The sequence below is a fragment of the Embiotoca jacksoni genome, unplaced genomic scaffold (genome assembly GCF_022577435.1).
Source record: "Embiotoca jacksoni isolate LCO1_2020_lvr unplaced genomic scaffold, fEmbJac1.0.p SCAF_3, whole genome shotgun sequence".
In the NCBI taxonomy this organism is placed as follows: Eukaryota; Metazoa; Chordata; class Actinopteri; family Embiotocidae; genus Embiotoca; species Embiotoca jacksoni.
Window position 1 is genome coordinate 23,877,005 of NW_027185381.1, and position 18,400 is coordinate 23,895,404.

The 18,400-nt window shown below is 41.8% G+C and overlaps 2 protein-coding genes across 2 annotated transcripts; one reads left to right on the top strand and one right to left on the bottom strand.

Annotated features, from left to right (window-relative positions):
- Positions 1–5,314: 5,314 nt before the first annotated feature.
- tmem231 (transmembrane protein 231) lies at positions 5,315–8,923 on the bottom strand. Its single transcript, XM_069162330.1, has 7 exons — positions 8,544–8,923; positions 7,995–8,161; positions 7,757–7,885; positions 7,471–7,614; positions 7,123–7,204; positions 6,901–7,006; positions 5,315–6,387 (listed from the first exon to the last, which is right to left on the bottom strand). The coding sequence occupies exons 1-7, from the start codon at positions 8,680–8,682 to the stop codon at positions 6,225–6,227; spliced, it is 930 nt and encodes a 309-aa protein (XP_069018431.1). The 5' UTR covers positions 8,683–8,923; the 3' UTR covers positions 5,315–6,224.
- Positions 8,924–10,195: 1,272 nt separating this feature from the next.
- Positions 10,196–18,072, top strand: gabarapl2 (GABA(A) receptor-associated protein like 2). Its single transcript, XM_069162331.1, has 4 exons — positions 10,196–10,419; positions 11,728–11,783; positions 13,508–13,680; positions 15,070–18,072. Exons 1-4 carry the CDS (start codon positions 10,386–10,388, stop codon positions 15,182–15,184), a joined length of 378 nt encoding a protein of 125 aa, XP_069018432.1. The 5' UTR covers positions 10,196–10,385; the 3' UTR covers positions 15,185–18,072.
- Positions 18,073–18,400: the final 328 nt, after the last annotated feature.

The window sequence follows — 18,400 nt, forward strand, 5'->3', positions numbered from 1 at the left end:
ATCAAAAGTATCAGTGCACAACATGAGAAGAACTATAAGACTGCAACCAACAACCATTTTAACACCGCAAAAGAAAAATGCCACGAATGTACCATTAATGACACTACTTTTTCTTTATTTGTTTTATTTACACATTTTCTGAAGCTGTTTTACTTCAGAGGTTACAAGATGAATGTTTCACGTCATCGGGGGAGGGGGGGGGGATAAGTTTGTTTTATTACAAAAGTCAGAAAAGACGAAAAGAGAACAATCACAAATAAATAAACTAACTAACTGTCCTTCAAAGTGTGCGGGTGGACAGGAGGGTGATAGACTGTAAAATGTAAAGAAAAAAATGGGAAAAGAGAGATGGAAAGTACAATTCTGCCACACAAAATTTGTTTAATAATCCTTAAACCTCAACCAATCACTGCCTTTTTTTTTTACCTTGTCAAATGACAAAATAGTTGGAAACAACTGATTCAGTGGTTAAATGTTTAATAAATGTAAAGGAGTAAAAAGGACAGAAATTCTTTGAGCATAAAGTAGAAAAATTCAAGTGAAGCACATGTAACTCATAACTGTACTTCTACTTGAGTAAATGTCCTCTGTTACTTTCCATGTTTGATAAACACTGAAAGTAAGCAAAAGTGGAGATATCTTCATGATCAGATGGTGTTTGCTCAGTCGTGTTTAAAAGGTTGAAATTTCCATATATGCAGAATGAAACTGAGTTTATCTTGGAGGCCTTTTTGAATGAACTGGAAATCCAAAGAAAGAAAGAATACAACTCTGAACAAAAGGATGCACCTGGTTCCTGTTTGAGGCCGACCAATATCCTGCCCTGCTTCGGTCACCGTTCTTGAATGGAGACACGAGGAGCGGAGGAGGGAGTGACTTCACGCTGATGTCTGAAACGGTCGCACTCGGGTGTAAACAAAGACAACGGAGCTCGGCCACTCAAACGACAGACTCACGGCCTCCGACAGTGCGACGGCACTTCGTTATCACCGTGTTCCTCAAAAACAAACGGCCGATTCCCGACGATCAACACGTCACTCTGCTGAGTTTCCCTCTAGCGCCACCAGCAGGTCCTAGTTTTCACATACTCTGCATGAGATTTCAACACCTACTGGATTCGTGATTCCCAAAGTGCAGGTACGTGACCGGGATCCATAAAACCGGAGAGGATTTTCAGCAAACGCACTTCAAGCCCAGAAACACTCTGAGGCAGAAGCTTTGTTCACCGAACTGGAACGACCATTTACCGGCCCGTTCGGACTGGAGCTCAAACGGCTGCGTCTCATTTCATGTACTTCTACTTCTTATTTTGAGTGCACGAGTTATAAGATATGAGATGTGGTTGCTACGTGACAGAAATGGAGAGACCGCCGAACTATTGTCGTAACCGCGGCGTCGTCCGAAGGAGCCGCACTTTAACAATGAGAGTCGTCCACGTCAACACAAAACTGCTGTTGGATAGAAGCCATCAGTGTGGTTGTTAGTGTGCGTATTCAACAGACGCACACGTTAATCACGTTCATCCTTTAGTCAAATGAGCAAACAGCCGGCAGATACGATTCCTGGTGTTGCATTCGAACGTCAGTCAAATCTGCCATACTGTTGAAAATTCCCACGCTGCACGAGTGAGTGTACTAAAACTCAAATTTAAACAAGCTGCAAACAAAATGTCCCTGATATTCAATACTTTTAGTTTAAAAGTATGTCAGGAAAAATACTTTTTAAAATTCCACGGTATTCCAGAAACTCCAGTGGAAACTTCTGCAAATATATGTTTCATGTCTGTGTTCAAATGTGAACCTGAAGAAAGAGTACGTAGTTGAAATGTGTGCGTATGAGCTGAGCTAACAGGGTGTGACTCTTACGTCTGGAACGGCCGGAGCTGGTGGACCGAGTGGCTTCAATGAGCTAATACAGTGGTACTGGTCCAGAACTACACACACACACACACACACACACACACACACACACACACACACCCACCCAACAAACCAACATTCATACATCTCCGGGGACATGTCTGAGTCAGAGGGAGGAAGAGACGGGAAAATGAAAAGCAGGACTCTCCCAAAAGTACTGCAGAATATACCTCCACGAAGTACAACACAACTCTTCCATATTCCATCAATGAGTAAAGCAGAAAACGCAGGTGTATCATATTTGAATGTATCAGGCAGGTGCGCACGCACGCGCACACACACACACACACACACACACACACACACACACACACACACACACACGCACTCTCACACACACACACACACACACACACACACACACACACAGCATCTCAAGTGTCTGAGTGGTCTACAGTGGTGTGAAAAAGTGTTTGCCCCCTTCCTGATTTCTTATTTTTTTTGCATGTCTGTCACACTTAAATGTTTCAGATCATCAAACAAATTTAAATATTAGTCAAAGATAACACAAGTAAACACAAAATGCAGTTTTTAAATGAAGGTTTTTTATTATTAAGGGAGAAAAACAATCCAAACCCACATGGCCCTGTGTGAAAAAGTGTTTGGCCCCTCCTGTTAAAACATAACTGTGGTTTTTCACACCTGAGTTCAATTTCTCTAAACACATCCAGGCCTGATTACTGACACACCTGATCTCAATCCAGAAATCACTTCAACAGGACCTGCCTGACAAAGTGAAGTAGACCAAAAGATCCTCGAAAGCTAGACATCATGCCGAGATCCAGAGAAATTCAGGAACAAATGAGAAAGAAAGTAATTGAGATCTATCAGTCTGGAAAAGGTTCTAAAGCCATTTCTAAAGCTTTGGGACTCCAGAGAACCACAGTGAGAGCCATTATCCACAAATGGAGAAAACATGGACCAGTGGTGAACCTTCCCAGGAGTGGCCGGCCGACCAAAATCACCCCGAGAGAGCAGCGACGACTCATCCGAGACGTCACAAAAGACCCCACAACAACATCCAAAGAACTGCAGGCCTCACTTGCCTCAGTTAAGGTCAGTGTTCATGACTCCACCATAAGAAAGAGACTCGGCAAAAATGGTCTGCATGGCAGAGTTCCAAGACCAAAACCACCGCTGAGCAAAAAGAACATTAAGGCTCGTCTCATTTTTGCCAGAAAACATCTTGATGATCCCCAAGATTTTTGGGAAAATACTCTGTGGACTGACGAGACAAAAGTTGAACTTTCTGGAAGGTGTGTGTCCCGTTACATCTGGCGTAAAAGTAACACCGCATTTCAGAACAAGAACATCACACCAACAGTAAAATATGGTGGTGGTAGTGTGATGGTCTGGGGCTGATTTGCTGCTTCAGGACCTGGAAGACTTGCTGTGATAAATGGAACCATGAATTCTACCGTCTACCAAAACATCCTGAAGGAGAATGTCCGGCCATCTGTTCGTGACCTCAAGCTGAAGCCAACTTGGGTTCTGCAGCAGGACAATGATCTAAAACACACCAGCAAGTCCACCTCTGAATGGATGAAGAAAATCAAAATGAAGACTTTGGAGTGGCCTAGTCAAAGTCCTGACCTGAATCCTGTTGAGATGCTGTGGCATGACCTTAAAAAGGAGGTTGGTGCTGGAAAACCCTCCAATGTGGCTGAATTACAACAACTCTGTAAAGATGAGTCGGCCAACATTCCTCCACAGCTGGAAAAGACTCATTGCAAGTTATCGCAAACGCTTGATTGCAGTTGTTGCTGCTGAGGGTGGTCCAACCAGTTATTAGGTTTAGGGGGCAAACACTTTTTCACACAGGGCCATGTGGGTTTGGATTTTTTTTCTCCCTTAATAAAAACCTTCATTTAAAAACTGCATTTTGTGTTTACTTGTGTTATCTTTGACTAATATTTAAATTTGTTTGATGATCTAAAACATTTAAGTGTGACAAACGTGCAAAAAAAATAAGAAATCAGGAAGGGGGCAAACACTTTTTCACACCACTGTATGTGGTCGGCTGCGCTCTAACAGGGTAACATACAGCGGGAACTCGATCAGTCACATTAACAAGGATTCAGTACAGAAGGTCGTCGACGACGTATTAATCACCGTTCAAGGTCATACTTTTCCCTTTCCTTCCAATATTTCTGCTGTGATCGCGTCATCGTTCACAGATTGTACTTCACTTTTTGCACACTCCAGTGTGTTGCAGATTTGATTTATTAAAGAGGGGAAAATCTTTTATTCAACACCGTCTGCACTCCTGGATGTGGAGGGCAGGTTTTTTTTTCTCGTTCTTCCAGGCAGATCTTATCGAGTTTTATCAGACTGGATTTGAAGCATCATCTTCAGGTCTCTCCACGGACGTTCTCGGAGATTCAAGTTTGGGTTTTGACCGGTGACGTCCTGAAGACGCTCCGGCGTTTTTCTTTGATGTTTGCTTCGCATCTTCGCGGTGCTAAAAAAGTGAACAATCGTCCGAGTCTCAGGTTTTTGCACTCTGGAGATGTTTTTTTGTTTGTTTTGTTTTTAAGCGCTTCTGTGTATTTGGCTGCATTCGCCCTTTCCCTCGGGTCTGACCAGTCTCCCCGTCTACATATCATGATGCTGCCGCCACCGTGCTTCACTGTAGGGATGGTATCAGCTGGTGATGAGCAGCGGCTCGGTGTGTTCAGTTTTTCTCCCCTCAGACCAGGGAATCTTTTTCCTCGTGCGCTCCGAGTCCTTTAAATGCTGTTTGGCAAATTCCAAGCCGGCTGTCATGCGTCTTTTACTCTGAGAGGCTTCTGTCTGGCTGCTCTACTATAAACACATGATCATTAATAGAGTTGCTGAGATGGCCGTTCTTCCGGCAGGTTCTCCGATCAGAGGCCTTCTGTAAGCCATGTTAAAGTCACTGTTGGGTTCCTTCTTGCTCGGTTACTCAGTCTGGTCGGACGGCCGACACCATGAAGTCCTGATGGTTTCAAACTTTGAATATTATTGTAAATGAGAGATCTACATTTCTAAAAATGTTTTCACTTTGTAATTGCAGGTTATTAAGTGTACATTGATGAGGATTTTGTTTTTGTTTTTTTAAATCAACATAAAATTTATTCCGGGTCTGAAAAAATGAGGCTGATGTGGAAGAGCCTTAAACTGTAATACCACCGAGGGCCACTAGAGGCTCCATAGACTCCCATTCAACTTCTCTCATGAAATACAAAGTCCATAACATTTTTCAACAAGATATTTTGTTGTTGTTAGCTAAATTCGCTCCTTTTTATCAGTTTTCTGGCGGTCGATCTAAAAATAATGTTACGAATGAGGTCACCACCGGGTCCAAACTAGCAAAACGGCGCCGACGAATATCTGAACTCGAGGCTTCATAACGACCGTTCATAAACCAACGGGTGACGTCACTGTTGGTTGCCGCTTGATTTCGATTGAAAAGCATACATATTGTTAAAATGTACAAATGATTTATTAAACAAAACCCTCAAGCTATGTACAATACAAATGTGAATTTCTTTAATTCCTGTGACAAACTTTAATAAACACAAAATTGTAAAAATATAGAAAGTTTACTGGTATTTTTTTTATACATTCCTGTTGCTAGAAAACAGCATTAAAAAAACAACAACTAAAGATGCATTTTTCAGAGTAAGAACTGCTGCAGGTCCACTAAAGGAGGACCTGCGTAAAAAAAAAACTGAACGTGCCTTTCAGCATGCTTGTATAAAGAAAACGACAAATTATAAGAGGAAAAAAAAAATCAGGAAGTTCTTGGGAGGTTTATTGCTCAACTGCTTGTAAATCAAAAACAAAAAACTAGAAAGAAAAAATCTTAAAGAGGAAAATCCGCTTTCCTCGTGACATTTGTGACAAATAGAAAGCGGAATTCGAAGAAAACCGCCTTAACCGTTGAGCACAATTCAGTTTTAAAGGCGCCACAAGTTCAGACGTTTGAGATAACAAAGTGGTCAGTAGTGACGGTTATGCGTCATCTAAGAGGCAGCTGGTAGACTTCAGTGTTTATCTTCTTCAATGTCTACTTTTGTCTTTTGACTTCCTGTCCGCACCAGAAGTGGGCGTGTCTGATGTTGTTGACTGACATCTGCTGCTTTGAAACGCCGCGCGTCCGCATTTAAGGAAATATCCGTTTTATGATATAATGTACAGCTGAAGGCGGACGAGCGGGTTAATAGATCGCCGTCTGAACCCATCAGGATGGAGACTTTAGTTGAACATGTAGCGACGGGAAGGTTTAAGAGTTCGGGCTGCACATGATCAACACCCGGAGGTCAGAGCTCCACCGCTGCATCACGACAGGTGAGGTTTTCCCACCGGGACGGGTACCGTCGTCAGAACCTGGTTCTGGAAAACAAACCTCTGGATGCGTTCAAAGACCCAGAGGAAGACGAGGAGGACGCTGACGTACTGGATCCAGGCGAATTTGATGGTTTCCCAGAAACCGGGACGATAGGTGGAGGGAGACGGTTAAGGCGGGAAAACGACGACGGCGTGTTTTTAAGTGACACGACGTAACTTTTGAAAGAACAACTTCTTTTTCCTACGAATGAATTGACAATTAAGCACAACAAAAAAATAAAAGCCGTGGGTGTCCACACAGCATTTTGACCTAAATGACTGCAAGTTGTGGAAAACATTTGTGTGGTGGACACTCTACCAGTGGACTATCAGCAAAGTACGATCAATTTTAGGATTAAAAAAAAGTCCTTCTCACGCAGCAGCGAGACGCTAAGCCGTGGAGGCTGGTGTAGAAACTTCAGATGCTTTTAATTGCCTCACACTGTGTTATAAACCACTTCTCAAATGACTATGTAGCATATACATACTCATAAATGCTAAAAGAACGTGTGTAATGATGCTTTTTCCGAGGAAAACTTTTTTTTAAAATGAGTCTTTTCTAAATCATTTTTGCGTATTTTAAGATGAAACACACACAAACCTTTTCCCGGTAGGTTTGAAAGGATATCTAATGACCTCCAGAGGGTATCGTATTTCAGCGTTCAGCTCAAAGGAAGAACCGGCGGCTCGTCCCACGGTCCAGACCGGCGTGGGACAGGACAGTACGGTGGTCACTGCGGCACAAAAACAGAGAGAAAACTGGCATTAATAATGACATCAATGCATTAAATCTAATAAACAGGGCAGTAATTAATGCAAGCAATCAAAATAAGTGCGTTTGTCAACTTACAGTTTCTGTCCTGGTAGTTTCTGATTATGTTGTCGAGGTCGTATGAACTTGCGAAGGGGCTGGAGCCGTCCACCACGGACACCTTGGCATCGATAAGGACAGTTAAGAAAGTTAAATGCAGGCCCGTAACAAATGTAAATCTCCTGCATGTGGTAGTTTGAAGCAACAATATTTGTACTGTCAGCACATTTGTCAATTACATATTTGCCAAAGTTTCAGCCTCAGCAAATATGCGAAGCAAAAAAAATGAGGGAGTGACAGTAAACTGTTGTTTCATGACGAGGACGGATTAAGAGAGGGACTCTTGAGACGGTGAGACAGTAAGAGAGTGAGACGGCGTCTTCTCACGTTGTAAACGTCGTAGAGTCCCCGGTGAGGCAGCGGCGTCCTCTGCTGCAGCCTCAGGTCTCCGTGGACGAACAGCTTCGCTCCGGGGACGGACGACGAGTGCTGCACATACGCGAGGCTCTGCATCACCACCGTGGACATCCGCTGGAACAACACCGAGACATAAGAACGCTCTTCCGTAGCTGAAACACCGGCTGTCGACCGGCCCGGTTATTAAACAGAAATCCGGCTGATAAAACACGCGGTTCTTCCTTTCGTAGAGGCAGAAAGACGGCGAGATACATACAAAGAGCTGGTAGTCGAAGGTGAGCAGCAGCTGGACGCTGAACACCTGCTCGTCGGGTTTCAGAGGAAGCTGCAGCCGGAAGATCAGGACGTCCAACTTCCCGTCCTGGTTCCGGTCCTCTTCTCTCACCTGTCGAGTGTGTTCACAGGAAGGAAAAATAAATAAATAAAAGAGGTCATACGGAGCGAACCTCTCAGGACTCGGTCCAGTTCATAATCCGGCCGCGATCTGTTCTTACAGAGACAGCGGGGATCCGGAGGTTGGAGCCCAGCATGTTGTTAAGATGGGGGAAGGTGCTCCAGGCCACGTAGTCTCCCTGAGCGCTGGTCGCAGCCAGCAGCAGAGTCTCGTACTGGAACCTGACGACCGGCTGCTCCTCATAGGTGCTTCTTTTTATCCAGAAACCTAAAAAAAAAACAACAACAAAAACAAAAACACAAATATCATAATTTGGTATTTATTATGTGTGTTGATTTTTTTTGGGGCAGTTTTTTTTTTGCTAAAAAAAAATAAAAAATCAATAAGTGTTTTCTGACTGAATCCACAAAAAAGGCTCCAACACACACACACACACACACACACGCACACACACACGCACACACGCACACACAATCGACTCCATCTCTTAAAAGGCCAAAAAGGCAATCTAGTACAAAATAATTGTACAACGAGAACATTTATACAACTTTCAAAGACTTTTTAAAGAGGTTCTTGTGCATTTTTTTTTTTTTTTAATTTTTTTTTTTTATAATGGACGACAACGGTTTGGAGGCTCGTTGATTGGTACCTTGGCTCCTGTACGCAACCAGCAGAGGCGGAATGTAGGTGAGGCACAAAACCACAACCAGGAACAGAGTGGCTTTCGTGCACACGCTGGTTTTGTACCGAATCACAGCCGGGTGGGAATACACTTCGTAAAAAGCCATGTCGGCTAGTTTAAAGTTTCAACTAGCATGAATGCTAACCCCGTCGACCGACGCGACTAAACGCTCGCACGAAGAAAATGCAAAAGCAAATAACGGACTCGCCCCCGTTAAACGGCACCGGTCGGTACCGCTCCCGACGTGAAAAACGCCTTTTCGATCGCGTGTTTTAGCGCAAAACCCGGCGCGCTATTTGCGCCAGCTTTAATCGAGCGCCTCGCCGTGTTTCCGTGTTAGCTTTAGCGTCTGCCGGTTGCCATGACTGCGGGTGCGACGCTGCGTTCAAGTGCCGTCGGAAAGTTCAGGAACTCTTGGGATTCGTGGAACGATCCGAACATGTCGAGCGATACCAGATGATCTGTGTTGAATTAGGTGAACAGATCATTTAGAAACAGCCTGGAGGAAGACCTCAAAACTAAAAGAGACGAGTATAATATTTTATATTTATTGTATTCTCTCTCTCTCTCTCTCTCTGCAAATATTTAGGGTGAATTTTGTTGTTGTGGCCTACATATATTTTATGAGATCTGGAAAGATGCAATGAATAATTATCAAAAGGCAGATAAAGAAGCAAGAGCTTCCTTCTTCTCCAGTTTAATCTCAGATAATCACTCGAAGCCCAGCGTTTTATTCAAGGTCATAGACTCGGTCATAACCTCTCCCCCCCCCCCCCTGTCATTTTAATGATGCCTCACAAGAGATGTGTGAGAAGTTTTTAATTATTTTATTAATAAAGTAAAGGAAATAAAACAACAAATTACCCTTGATTTTATTCCCACTAAATTTCATTTTTATAGAATTGCTTTTAAGTGATGTCGTCCTTTTATGCACTTCTTTTGTTCCCCTGTTTTTGTTTGTTTATTTTATTCATTTATTTATTTGTTTGTTTTCTATTCTATTTGCTCGTTTTGGTTATTTGTTTGGTTTTCTTGTGTTCATTACCTTTATGGTGTGGTCTTTTTTTTTTTTTGCCTCCTGTTTTCCTAAATGTTTACCGGTATTGACGTTATGTTTGACTATGCTTTATGTCTCTCTAGAGCATTTTGTAAACTCTGTTTTTAAAGGTGCTATATAAATAAAGTTATTATTATTATTATTTAGTATATTTAGGTTGTTTTGTGCATCTTAGAGATTATTTTGTGTTTCTTTGTTGTTGTTGTTCAACATATATTTGTGGTATTTTAGTCTGTCATTATTATTTTGCATTTTGTGTCACGTGGTTATGCATCTCTTTGGGACTCAAATATCCAAATATTAGTTGTACTTTTGTGTTACACTAACAAAGTGAGAAGGAACAACATTTTAAATGTGTGCTGGAAAATGGATTATTAAATAAATGTAGTTCGACATTTTACTGTCTCCTTTAATAAATAGTTCCATCCTGCTTTAAAAAAAAAAAACTCATTTTGTCTCCGCGACAAAAAAAAAAAATCTGCATCGTGGGAGGGCTCAACTCCCTGACTTTGACCGATTGTCTCCGAGAGCACCTGAAGGCGGCACCATCACCACCACCCCCTCTGTCAGACAGTGACGTCACCGCCCTGCTAGACGGACAGCTGAAAGCTCCGGGCAGAAAGACATTGTTGACGTTTTGTTTTTGATCGCTTTTGTGTGGATTTTTGGGACATCACGCCGACATTATCCGCAGATTTAGAAGCCCGCCCTTCGACTCTGCCGTCACGCCTCAGTGCGGGGATCCAGCAAAGATGAAATGGATGTTTAAAGAGGACCATTCCCTCGGTAAAAAAAAAAAAAAGGGGCTCGGATTGTTATGAAACAAGAGATGTTCTTGTCATGTCATGCACCCTCCTTTTATTTTATTTTTTCTTTTTTTTTTTTCAGTTTCTGCGCTTTCCGCATCGATTTCGTCATATCACCCCACATAGGTGCAGAAATGCATGCTCGCCTCAGCACCCCCGCTGATGACTGCTGTAAATCCGTCACGGCTAACGTTGCATGACTAGCAACTAAGACTAAGATTGTTATTCCTGTCAGTCAAATGACCGCTGAGAAAGAAGAAAAAAAAAAATGTGGGGTTCATCTCTACTACATCCAAAAAAAACAATCAGCTGATTCTGCCCTGAAATGTGTATTTTTCCATTTTGCATGCAGACATTGCATCACCAAATTCCATTCAAAAGTCTGCCAATTTGAACGTTGCCTTGCATGTGTTTAATGCATGGTTGAAAACCCTTGTTGGAGATATATTAGCAATCGTTGTAGTAGATTCGGCATTATGAAATAACACTTAAACTTATTTCTTATTGCATCAGGCTGCTCTGTAAGACCACCCAGGGTTTTATTCAAGCAGGGCACTGAATCGGAATTTACCACTACTACATAGATGCCGAATTGAAGAGGGATTCCTCAGCATTTGATCCAAAGCTTGTATCATGCTCCACTGACGTGAACAACGTATGCTTCCTAGAGGAATATTAATCCACGAAAAATTTGAACTGACTTTGGTCTAAAGTTCTTTCCATACTGAGAGAGAGAGTTGGAACAGGTTGTTGCAGCCCACTTAAGAGACGTTTTTGTCGAGTAGCTCCTCAGCCTGCGTGTTCGTGCTCTCTTCAGATAACCCCAAGGCTCCTTTTTTTAAAAAAAAAAAGAAACACTTCCAAAACTAGGCCTCTTATCTGGGCTAATGAGACCGTGCGCCTAAATGGATCCACCACATCTTTTATCACCCATCACAGCGCCTCCCCCGTCCTCTCGGGCCTCTTGCTCACTTGTCTGCCTGCTTATTACCATGATAAGCATGTTTAGAATTACTCTATTAAGGCTGTTCATATGATTTATGACTTCACTTTAACAGTGTTGACTTTGAGGCACCACCAAAGAAGATAATCGCACTTAAACTTGCATCCCGTGTATAAAAGCCTCCTCCTCCACCTCCCGTTTGCTCTGCCTGTTCCGCCCTTTATGCTGAGCTCGATGGTGCAGACTGTGGGCTTGGCTGTAAAGCGGCAGAGGAGGGATCCCCTCGAGGCCTTGCTCATCCCTTTAATCTCTGACTTCCTGTTTGTTTCCCGTCTCTCCCTTTAGAGCACCGATGTGTGGAGTCAGCCAAAATACGCAACAAATACCCTGACAGAGTACCGGTGAGTTGTGGGGGAGGAGGAGGGATGTGGGGGGGATTGGGGGGGGGTGGCTGTAGTGGTACAGATGGAGTGAGTGACAGAAAGTGAAAGGATAAGCAGCGAGTGACTGGCAGTTATCGGAGTGGCATCACTTGACCAGAAGGAGGGTCTTCAATCTGATGTCACTCAAACTGAACCAGAGGAATCGGCTCCTTTCTCGGTGATCAAATCTAAATATCTAAAGTCCAATTTTATTTTTTTTTTGCACCAAAAACATCCTTTAAAAAATCACGCCAAATGTATTTTCTGTATCTATATGTTTAAATTAAAATGTGACAACAAACCACACAATCACGTCACGGAAACCAGAATTTAAGTTAAATCTTGTGTTTTCCTTTGTCCAAATACAACTTGATCAGTTTATAGTTTAAATGTTTGTGACCGCACCATTTCCCCTCAAAAAGGTTGGTACATTTGAAGTCGCAGGTGTCCCTGAACGCAACAAAGAAGACGAGATGGCAGGAAAGACATGCAGCCAGATTAGCTCGCCGCTAACATCACTGCTAACACAACCTTCAGCTGTAAACATCCGCAGATGTGTTTCTGCTCTGCATTGTTTTGAAGACTGGTTATCCGAGTCATCTACTTATAGCCGTCACTAATGTTTTCCACAAACAAACTACAATTAGTTTCCAATTTTAGAGCAAACGGAGGTTTTCATTGACCCGATTATATATTCTAGTGTAATAATATCATATATCTCTGATTTATTTATTTCAAACTATTCCATGAATCTTTTTCTTTTTCAATCTGTCAAAAATATAGTTGAGGAGAATAAAAAAATAAAAAAATAAAATAAAAAAAAGAGATAATTTTAAGGAATAAAACTAATACTGGAAAAAAAAAAAAGACAATTGAGGAACTAAATATCGGCAGCAACCAAATAAATCGACTGGACCTCACATCCTCGTACTGCTTGTTGATATGAGACTGGTGTTACTCGATATGTAGAATTTAATTCATCTCACGCATCGGAACAAAAGCACACCGGCGCTCTAAACAGCCTTTTGTGTGGGTGACAATGCCTCTTAAAGTCAATCCCTTCGCCCGGTTCCTGCAGTCTGCACCTGTTTACCGGGAAGACAGGAAGTTCAAGGTAGAGGACTGCGAACAAGAGCATCCGTAGAACCGCCGTGGCATTAACATTTTCATTTCCCGCTGTCGTCACTTCGAGGCAGCACGAGTCAATGCTTTTAACAGAAGCGGTGGTCGCTGCCGCAGGTGATTCTCCTGCAGTTTCCTCCCCGGCGTCTCTCAGCTCGTTGGTCTGGTCTCACGGCCTTTTAAGGAACTCTAGTTCCTCGACCCTACGTTTCCACCAGAGGATCCAGGGTCTAAATAAAGTTCAGAGGAAGTGGGTCGAATATCCTTTTCCTGTTTCCCAGCACTTGTTGTTTCAATGGGATGATTCGTGTTTCTGGCAATAAATTGGAGTCAATAAGAATTAGGGATTTTTTTATTTTTTATTTTTGGGGGGGGGGGGGGGGGGGGGAAACCAGCATCTAGTGGCTGTCGGTGGAATTACACCTTAAGGTACTTCTGCATTGGCTTCAGCCTCAAGCTGTGGTAGCCTGACAAACTGATACTGTCACATCCCATAATATTCATAAAGACTCTGTTACAGCAGTGAAATCCAGAGGACATTCCAGAAACGGTGTATTTGTCTGTTAATGCGTGCGCTCCAGGTGATCGTGGAGAAGGTGTCCGGCTCCCAGATTGTGGACATCGATAAGAGGAAGTACCTGGTGCCCTCTGACATCACAGTGGCCCAGTTCATGTGGATCATCAGGAAACGCATCCAGCTGCCTTCAGAGAAAGCCATCTTCCTGTTCGTCGACAAAACTGTCCCCCAGTCCAGGTAGGAACAAAAGCACGCGCTGCAGTAAGTAGGTGGATAATCTGAAAGACGTCCTCACCCAGGTAGAGACGCGATGTGGCAGCAGTGCAGCTTTTTGCTGATGGTCTTATTTGTTTATGATATTTTTGGCACTTTTTGGCTGAAATGATTTACTGACAATTAACTGCTATATGTAGTTATTTTAAACAGGACAGCAAAAAACAAAAAAAACTTTTCTTTATTCTGCAGAGGCAATACTTAACAAATAATTTTGCTTCACAATTTAATAAAGCCATGATTTATTATTTATCCTGTAAAACTTTTTTTTTAAATTATGATATAATGTGTATCCTTAGTGCTTGATTTAAATTGCATATTCATTTGTTCAAAATTAGAATAAATACAATTTAGGGTTTCTTTTTTTTTTTTCAGCCTTTTCTTAAATTGCTTAACCAAAACTGAACATCAGAAACTTCATACGGAAAAATTAATTGCAGGCACGGTTGATTATTTCTGCTAATCCGACCTAATTGCCTGGCAGCTCAGCGTATGTGTGGCCTGATAAGAAATTGCAGTAAAGAAATGCAAAAGTAGGTTTGATGTCATTTAGAATTGGTGTCTTTACACTATTTGTCCACCTGAGGGCGCTGACAAGTTGATTTTTATATCGATAAAAGTCTCACACAGAATCTAACAAACGGCTGCAGGCCGAAGTACGACATTATTGAATTTTTAATCCCCCGAAAGCAAACATACGACTTCTGAGTGTGTCAGTAATCGATTTCCCCGTGAAAGAGGTGAAGCCACACCTTCAGTCTCAAATCAAAAAATTAAAAAAATACACAATTTCTTCCGCTAGCGCTCGTAGCTATTGACGTGCCGCATCTTCACAGAGTTTATCTGAGGGATCTGACCGGCTTCCCAGAGCCTGGTGTTTATATGTATACATGTAATATTGTATGTATCTGTAAATAGGAAACTAAAAGGAAGGAATAAACGTATAGATTGAGCCAATGAGAGGACGTGTCGGAAACTGTGGTTCAGATCTTCTGTGCTTTTGGGTTGAAGATCCGCGTGAAGCATCTAGAATTTGAAGCTTTGCGTTAATGTGAGACCATTAAGATTCCAGATTTAGACTCCAGTGTTTGATACTCAAAAAGACTTTCACGCTTCATGTTTTAGTCTCTGCAGCATTTCCTGAACCGGGAAGAATTTTCCTAAATGTTCTTGTGCTCGCCGCTGTACCTTTTGGTGCAAAAAAAAGAAAAAAAAAACAACATGTAATTTTAAACACATTATCCACTATGGTGGGCTTAAGTCCGTCCGGACTCTGGAGATGCAAACATAATCAATTCCACTGGACTTTGCGCGAGATCTAATAAGAGCGTGGGTTTCTGCTGTGTGTTGCAGCCTGACGATGGGCCAGCTGTACGACAAGGAGAAGGACGAGGACGGCTTTCTGTACGTGGCCTACAGCGGAGAAAACACCTTTGGTTACGAGGCCTTTTATACAGCACAGGGTTAACACTTCACCTTAATACCAGTCCCTCTCTCTTACACACACACACACACTGACACACACTGACACACTAGGGCCCAACATACAGTATACTGGTGCAGAGTGCGTCTGACATTGGCCTTTACATGTGTTACACAAGTAACGCACCTACACATTTGACACTGGTTAATTTTTTTGATACTGAAAACTACAAATTTATGGTGAAAATGAACTCCACCAAAAAAAAAAAAAAAAATGCTACAAAACGCTCGACAGGCTCAGACGATCATTAGCGTCAAGGAAAGCTCGACTTTAACGGTCCGGCCTTTTTTTTTTTTTTTTTTTTTTTTTTGTTGTCACGATTGCTGTTTTAAGGTCAGTTGTGGAGAGAAATATCTTGAACACTGCCGTAAAATCAGATTAACGATCGCCGCACGTTACAAGCACATCGGACAGCCATTCATTTTTCCAAGTATCGACATCAGTATTAAAAAAACAAAAACAACAAAAACAACAACAGCAACATGAAAACACACAGAATCAAGCTATGTTTTCTTTGTCGTCACGGATATTTGTGTTGTGAGCTGATGTGAGGAAGGAACCCTGTGATCATGTGATTAACCACCTTGTTTGTGCGGCTCATCGTATCACGTCTGAAATCTTCAGGATGTAACTTAAAAAGTCCGCAAGTTACCCTCGGCGTCTCCGCGACGGGCTCCACGAAGCGTTTAAACGTGCGAGAGGAGGCGGCTGAGGTGACGGAGGCTGATTGTGAATGACGACTGTGAGCCGGTGAGTCCGGCGCCGGGCCGGGCCGGGCCGGGCCGGGGGACCGGCACTCGTCCCTGGGTGGGTGGGGGGAGTGGAGGAGGGGTACCGGGTGCTCCCCTCACCTTTTCCCCCCCTCCCGGCCTGGCTGTTTTGTTTTTGCACATTATGTTGGCCGAGTGGGCGTCAGGATTCAGACTCGGGACGCGAATCATAAAATATCCGACATTTTACTTGAAGTTTATCGCGTTGTATTGTGACATTTTTTTTGGGGGCGTCGTCACGACTCGACAACAAACTGAACTCATCGAAATTAGTTTATCAATTAGTTACAAACGAGTGAAGAATGACCTGACAATTAATGAATCCTTAATGCCTCATTCATTACTCATCCCTTCATTCAATCATGAAATATTAAACAATTTTAAGCTACTAAAACTCGTACTTAATGTTTATTACATTTATTTTGAGGGGGCCAACATCCCTTATGCTGACTCGTCACTTTAAAGCTCCATGAATTGTGTTTGACTTCTATTAAAGGTGTCTGATTTGATTGAAATTGCCATTTAAAAAAATGTCAATTTCCTCTTATTTTTTTTTTTTAGCATTTAAATATGGGCAGGTTATTCTCAGTAATTAAAAAAAAAAAAGTTAATATTTATTTACCATTTTCTGTTTTAATTCTGTTTAAAAGTTAAGATATCTCAAAATGACAAAACTGCGGTTTGACCAAAGGATATTCTCAGACGGTAAAACACTTTTTTAACATCCATCAGTCCTGGTTGCAAGCAGTGAAAACCACATTTGGCACGACGAGATTTTGGGAATCTCGGATGCAAACCACATAAAATGGATCCCTCTTCTGTAAACACGAGGTTTTATTGATTCCTGCTGCTCCTCGTGTCCATTTTTACCGAAGTGAAGTGACGCCAGGTGAGAAAGGGATGATTTATTAACACAGCGTCTCTCCTTCTTTTCTCTGGTAAGTTTTTCAACTGCTTCGTCATCGATTCTTTACTGAGTGATAAAAAATAAAATAAAAAAAATAAAAAATTCTCATTTAACCGTTCCTTAATTATCAGGTCATTTCTGATTCGTTCCTCAGTAACTACTCACATTTCTGCTCGGAGATTTCTCCCTCCGCCGCCATCGTCGACCTTTACATCCGTTAGTAGTTGCCTACATTACCCAGAATGCTTTTCTTCAACCGACATGAGCGCATCTGCCTTTTTCCTTTTTCGCTGCAGACATTTTGACCTTTCAAACGCAAGGTTCAATTAAAGTAGCTGCGGTGGAGGAAGAATTCAGTATTAACACCACACTGCATTTTAAGTATTACTTCAAAATATAATGAAAAATAAAAAGTATTCAGAAGTTTCCTGTTGCTGTACATTTTTAACTCTCGTGTTGTCCTTGTGTCAAAATGACCCGCAGCTGTGTTCAACCAATTTCTATTTTATTTTCATATTTTTTGGGATCATTGGTGACGAGGAGGCTGTGAGGGTTTCTTTAAAGAATGATGACCAATGATCCCAAAAAATATCAAAATATAGAAATAAAATAGAACTTGGTTGAACACAGCTGCGGGTCATTTTGACCCGAGGATAACACGAGGGTTAACATTAGTATTACCTGCTTTATTTTATGAGTGTGTCATGAGATTGTCGTTATATCTCGTTAATATTTGAATGATTTAAAAAACAAAACAAAAAAACAAAAAAACAGGAAATGCTGGTTAATAAAATCTATTAAAGGAAATTTTAAGCCTTCACTTTTGTTAATGATTGAAACCGACATGCTCACCGTGAACCCACAGTAACAAAGTGACCGTAATTTGATTTGATTTGTTGAGGAGGTTTCAGACGCTCTTATTAACTTAAATCAGAGCGAAACATCCGGTGTGTTTCCACGTTTTACTCGACCCCATTAAAGTTTTCATGTTTGTGCACCGCTGGGCTGATTCAGGCTGTTCAACTTCTGCAGACGTGTAACATGCGGATGGGACGCGATGATATTCAGGATTGTCTTATTTCGTCTGTGTTGTATGCTCGTTAAATATATATCAAAAAGACATAAAGGAATTTTAGATATCTGAAAAAGGTAAGGTAGCTGGAAGACCTGACCAATAAAAACTCATTTAAAATGGATTCGTAAGGTCTCTCTGTCTTATTGAAAAGGAATATAATTCATATTTAATTTCATATTTCTTGAAAATGAAAGGTATCCTGAGAAGTGTGTGGCTACGAATAGCGCTATGGAGTTTCATAAGTGGGTCCCTGTTTTTTTTTTATTATTTGTTTCTTAAAGGCAGATTGAAAACACGTTTAAAATGATGTAAAAATTGTTGTTTTTCAAGGGCGGGGGTGGGTGGGGGGGGCACATTAATCTGAAATACACCACGTTAAACAAACTGAAATGATTCCTTTAGCAACATAAAAATCGAGACCACAGAATCACATTAAACACACAACGCGA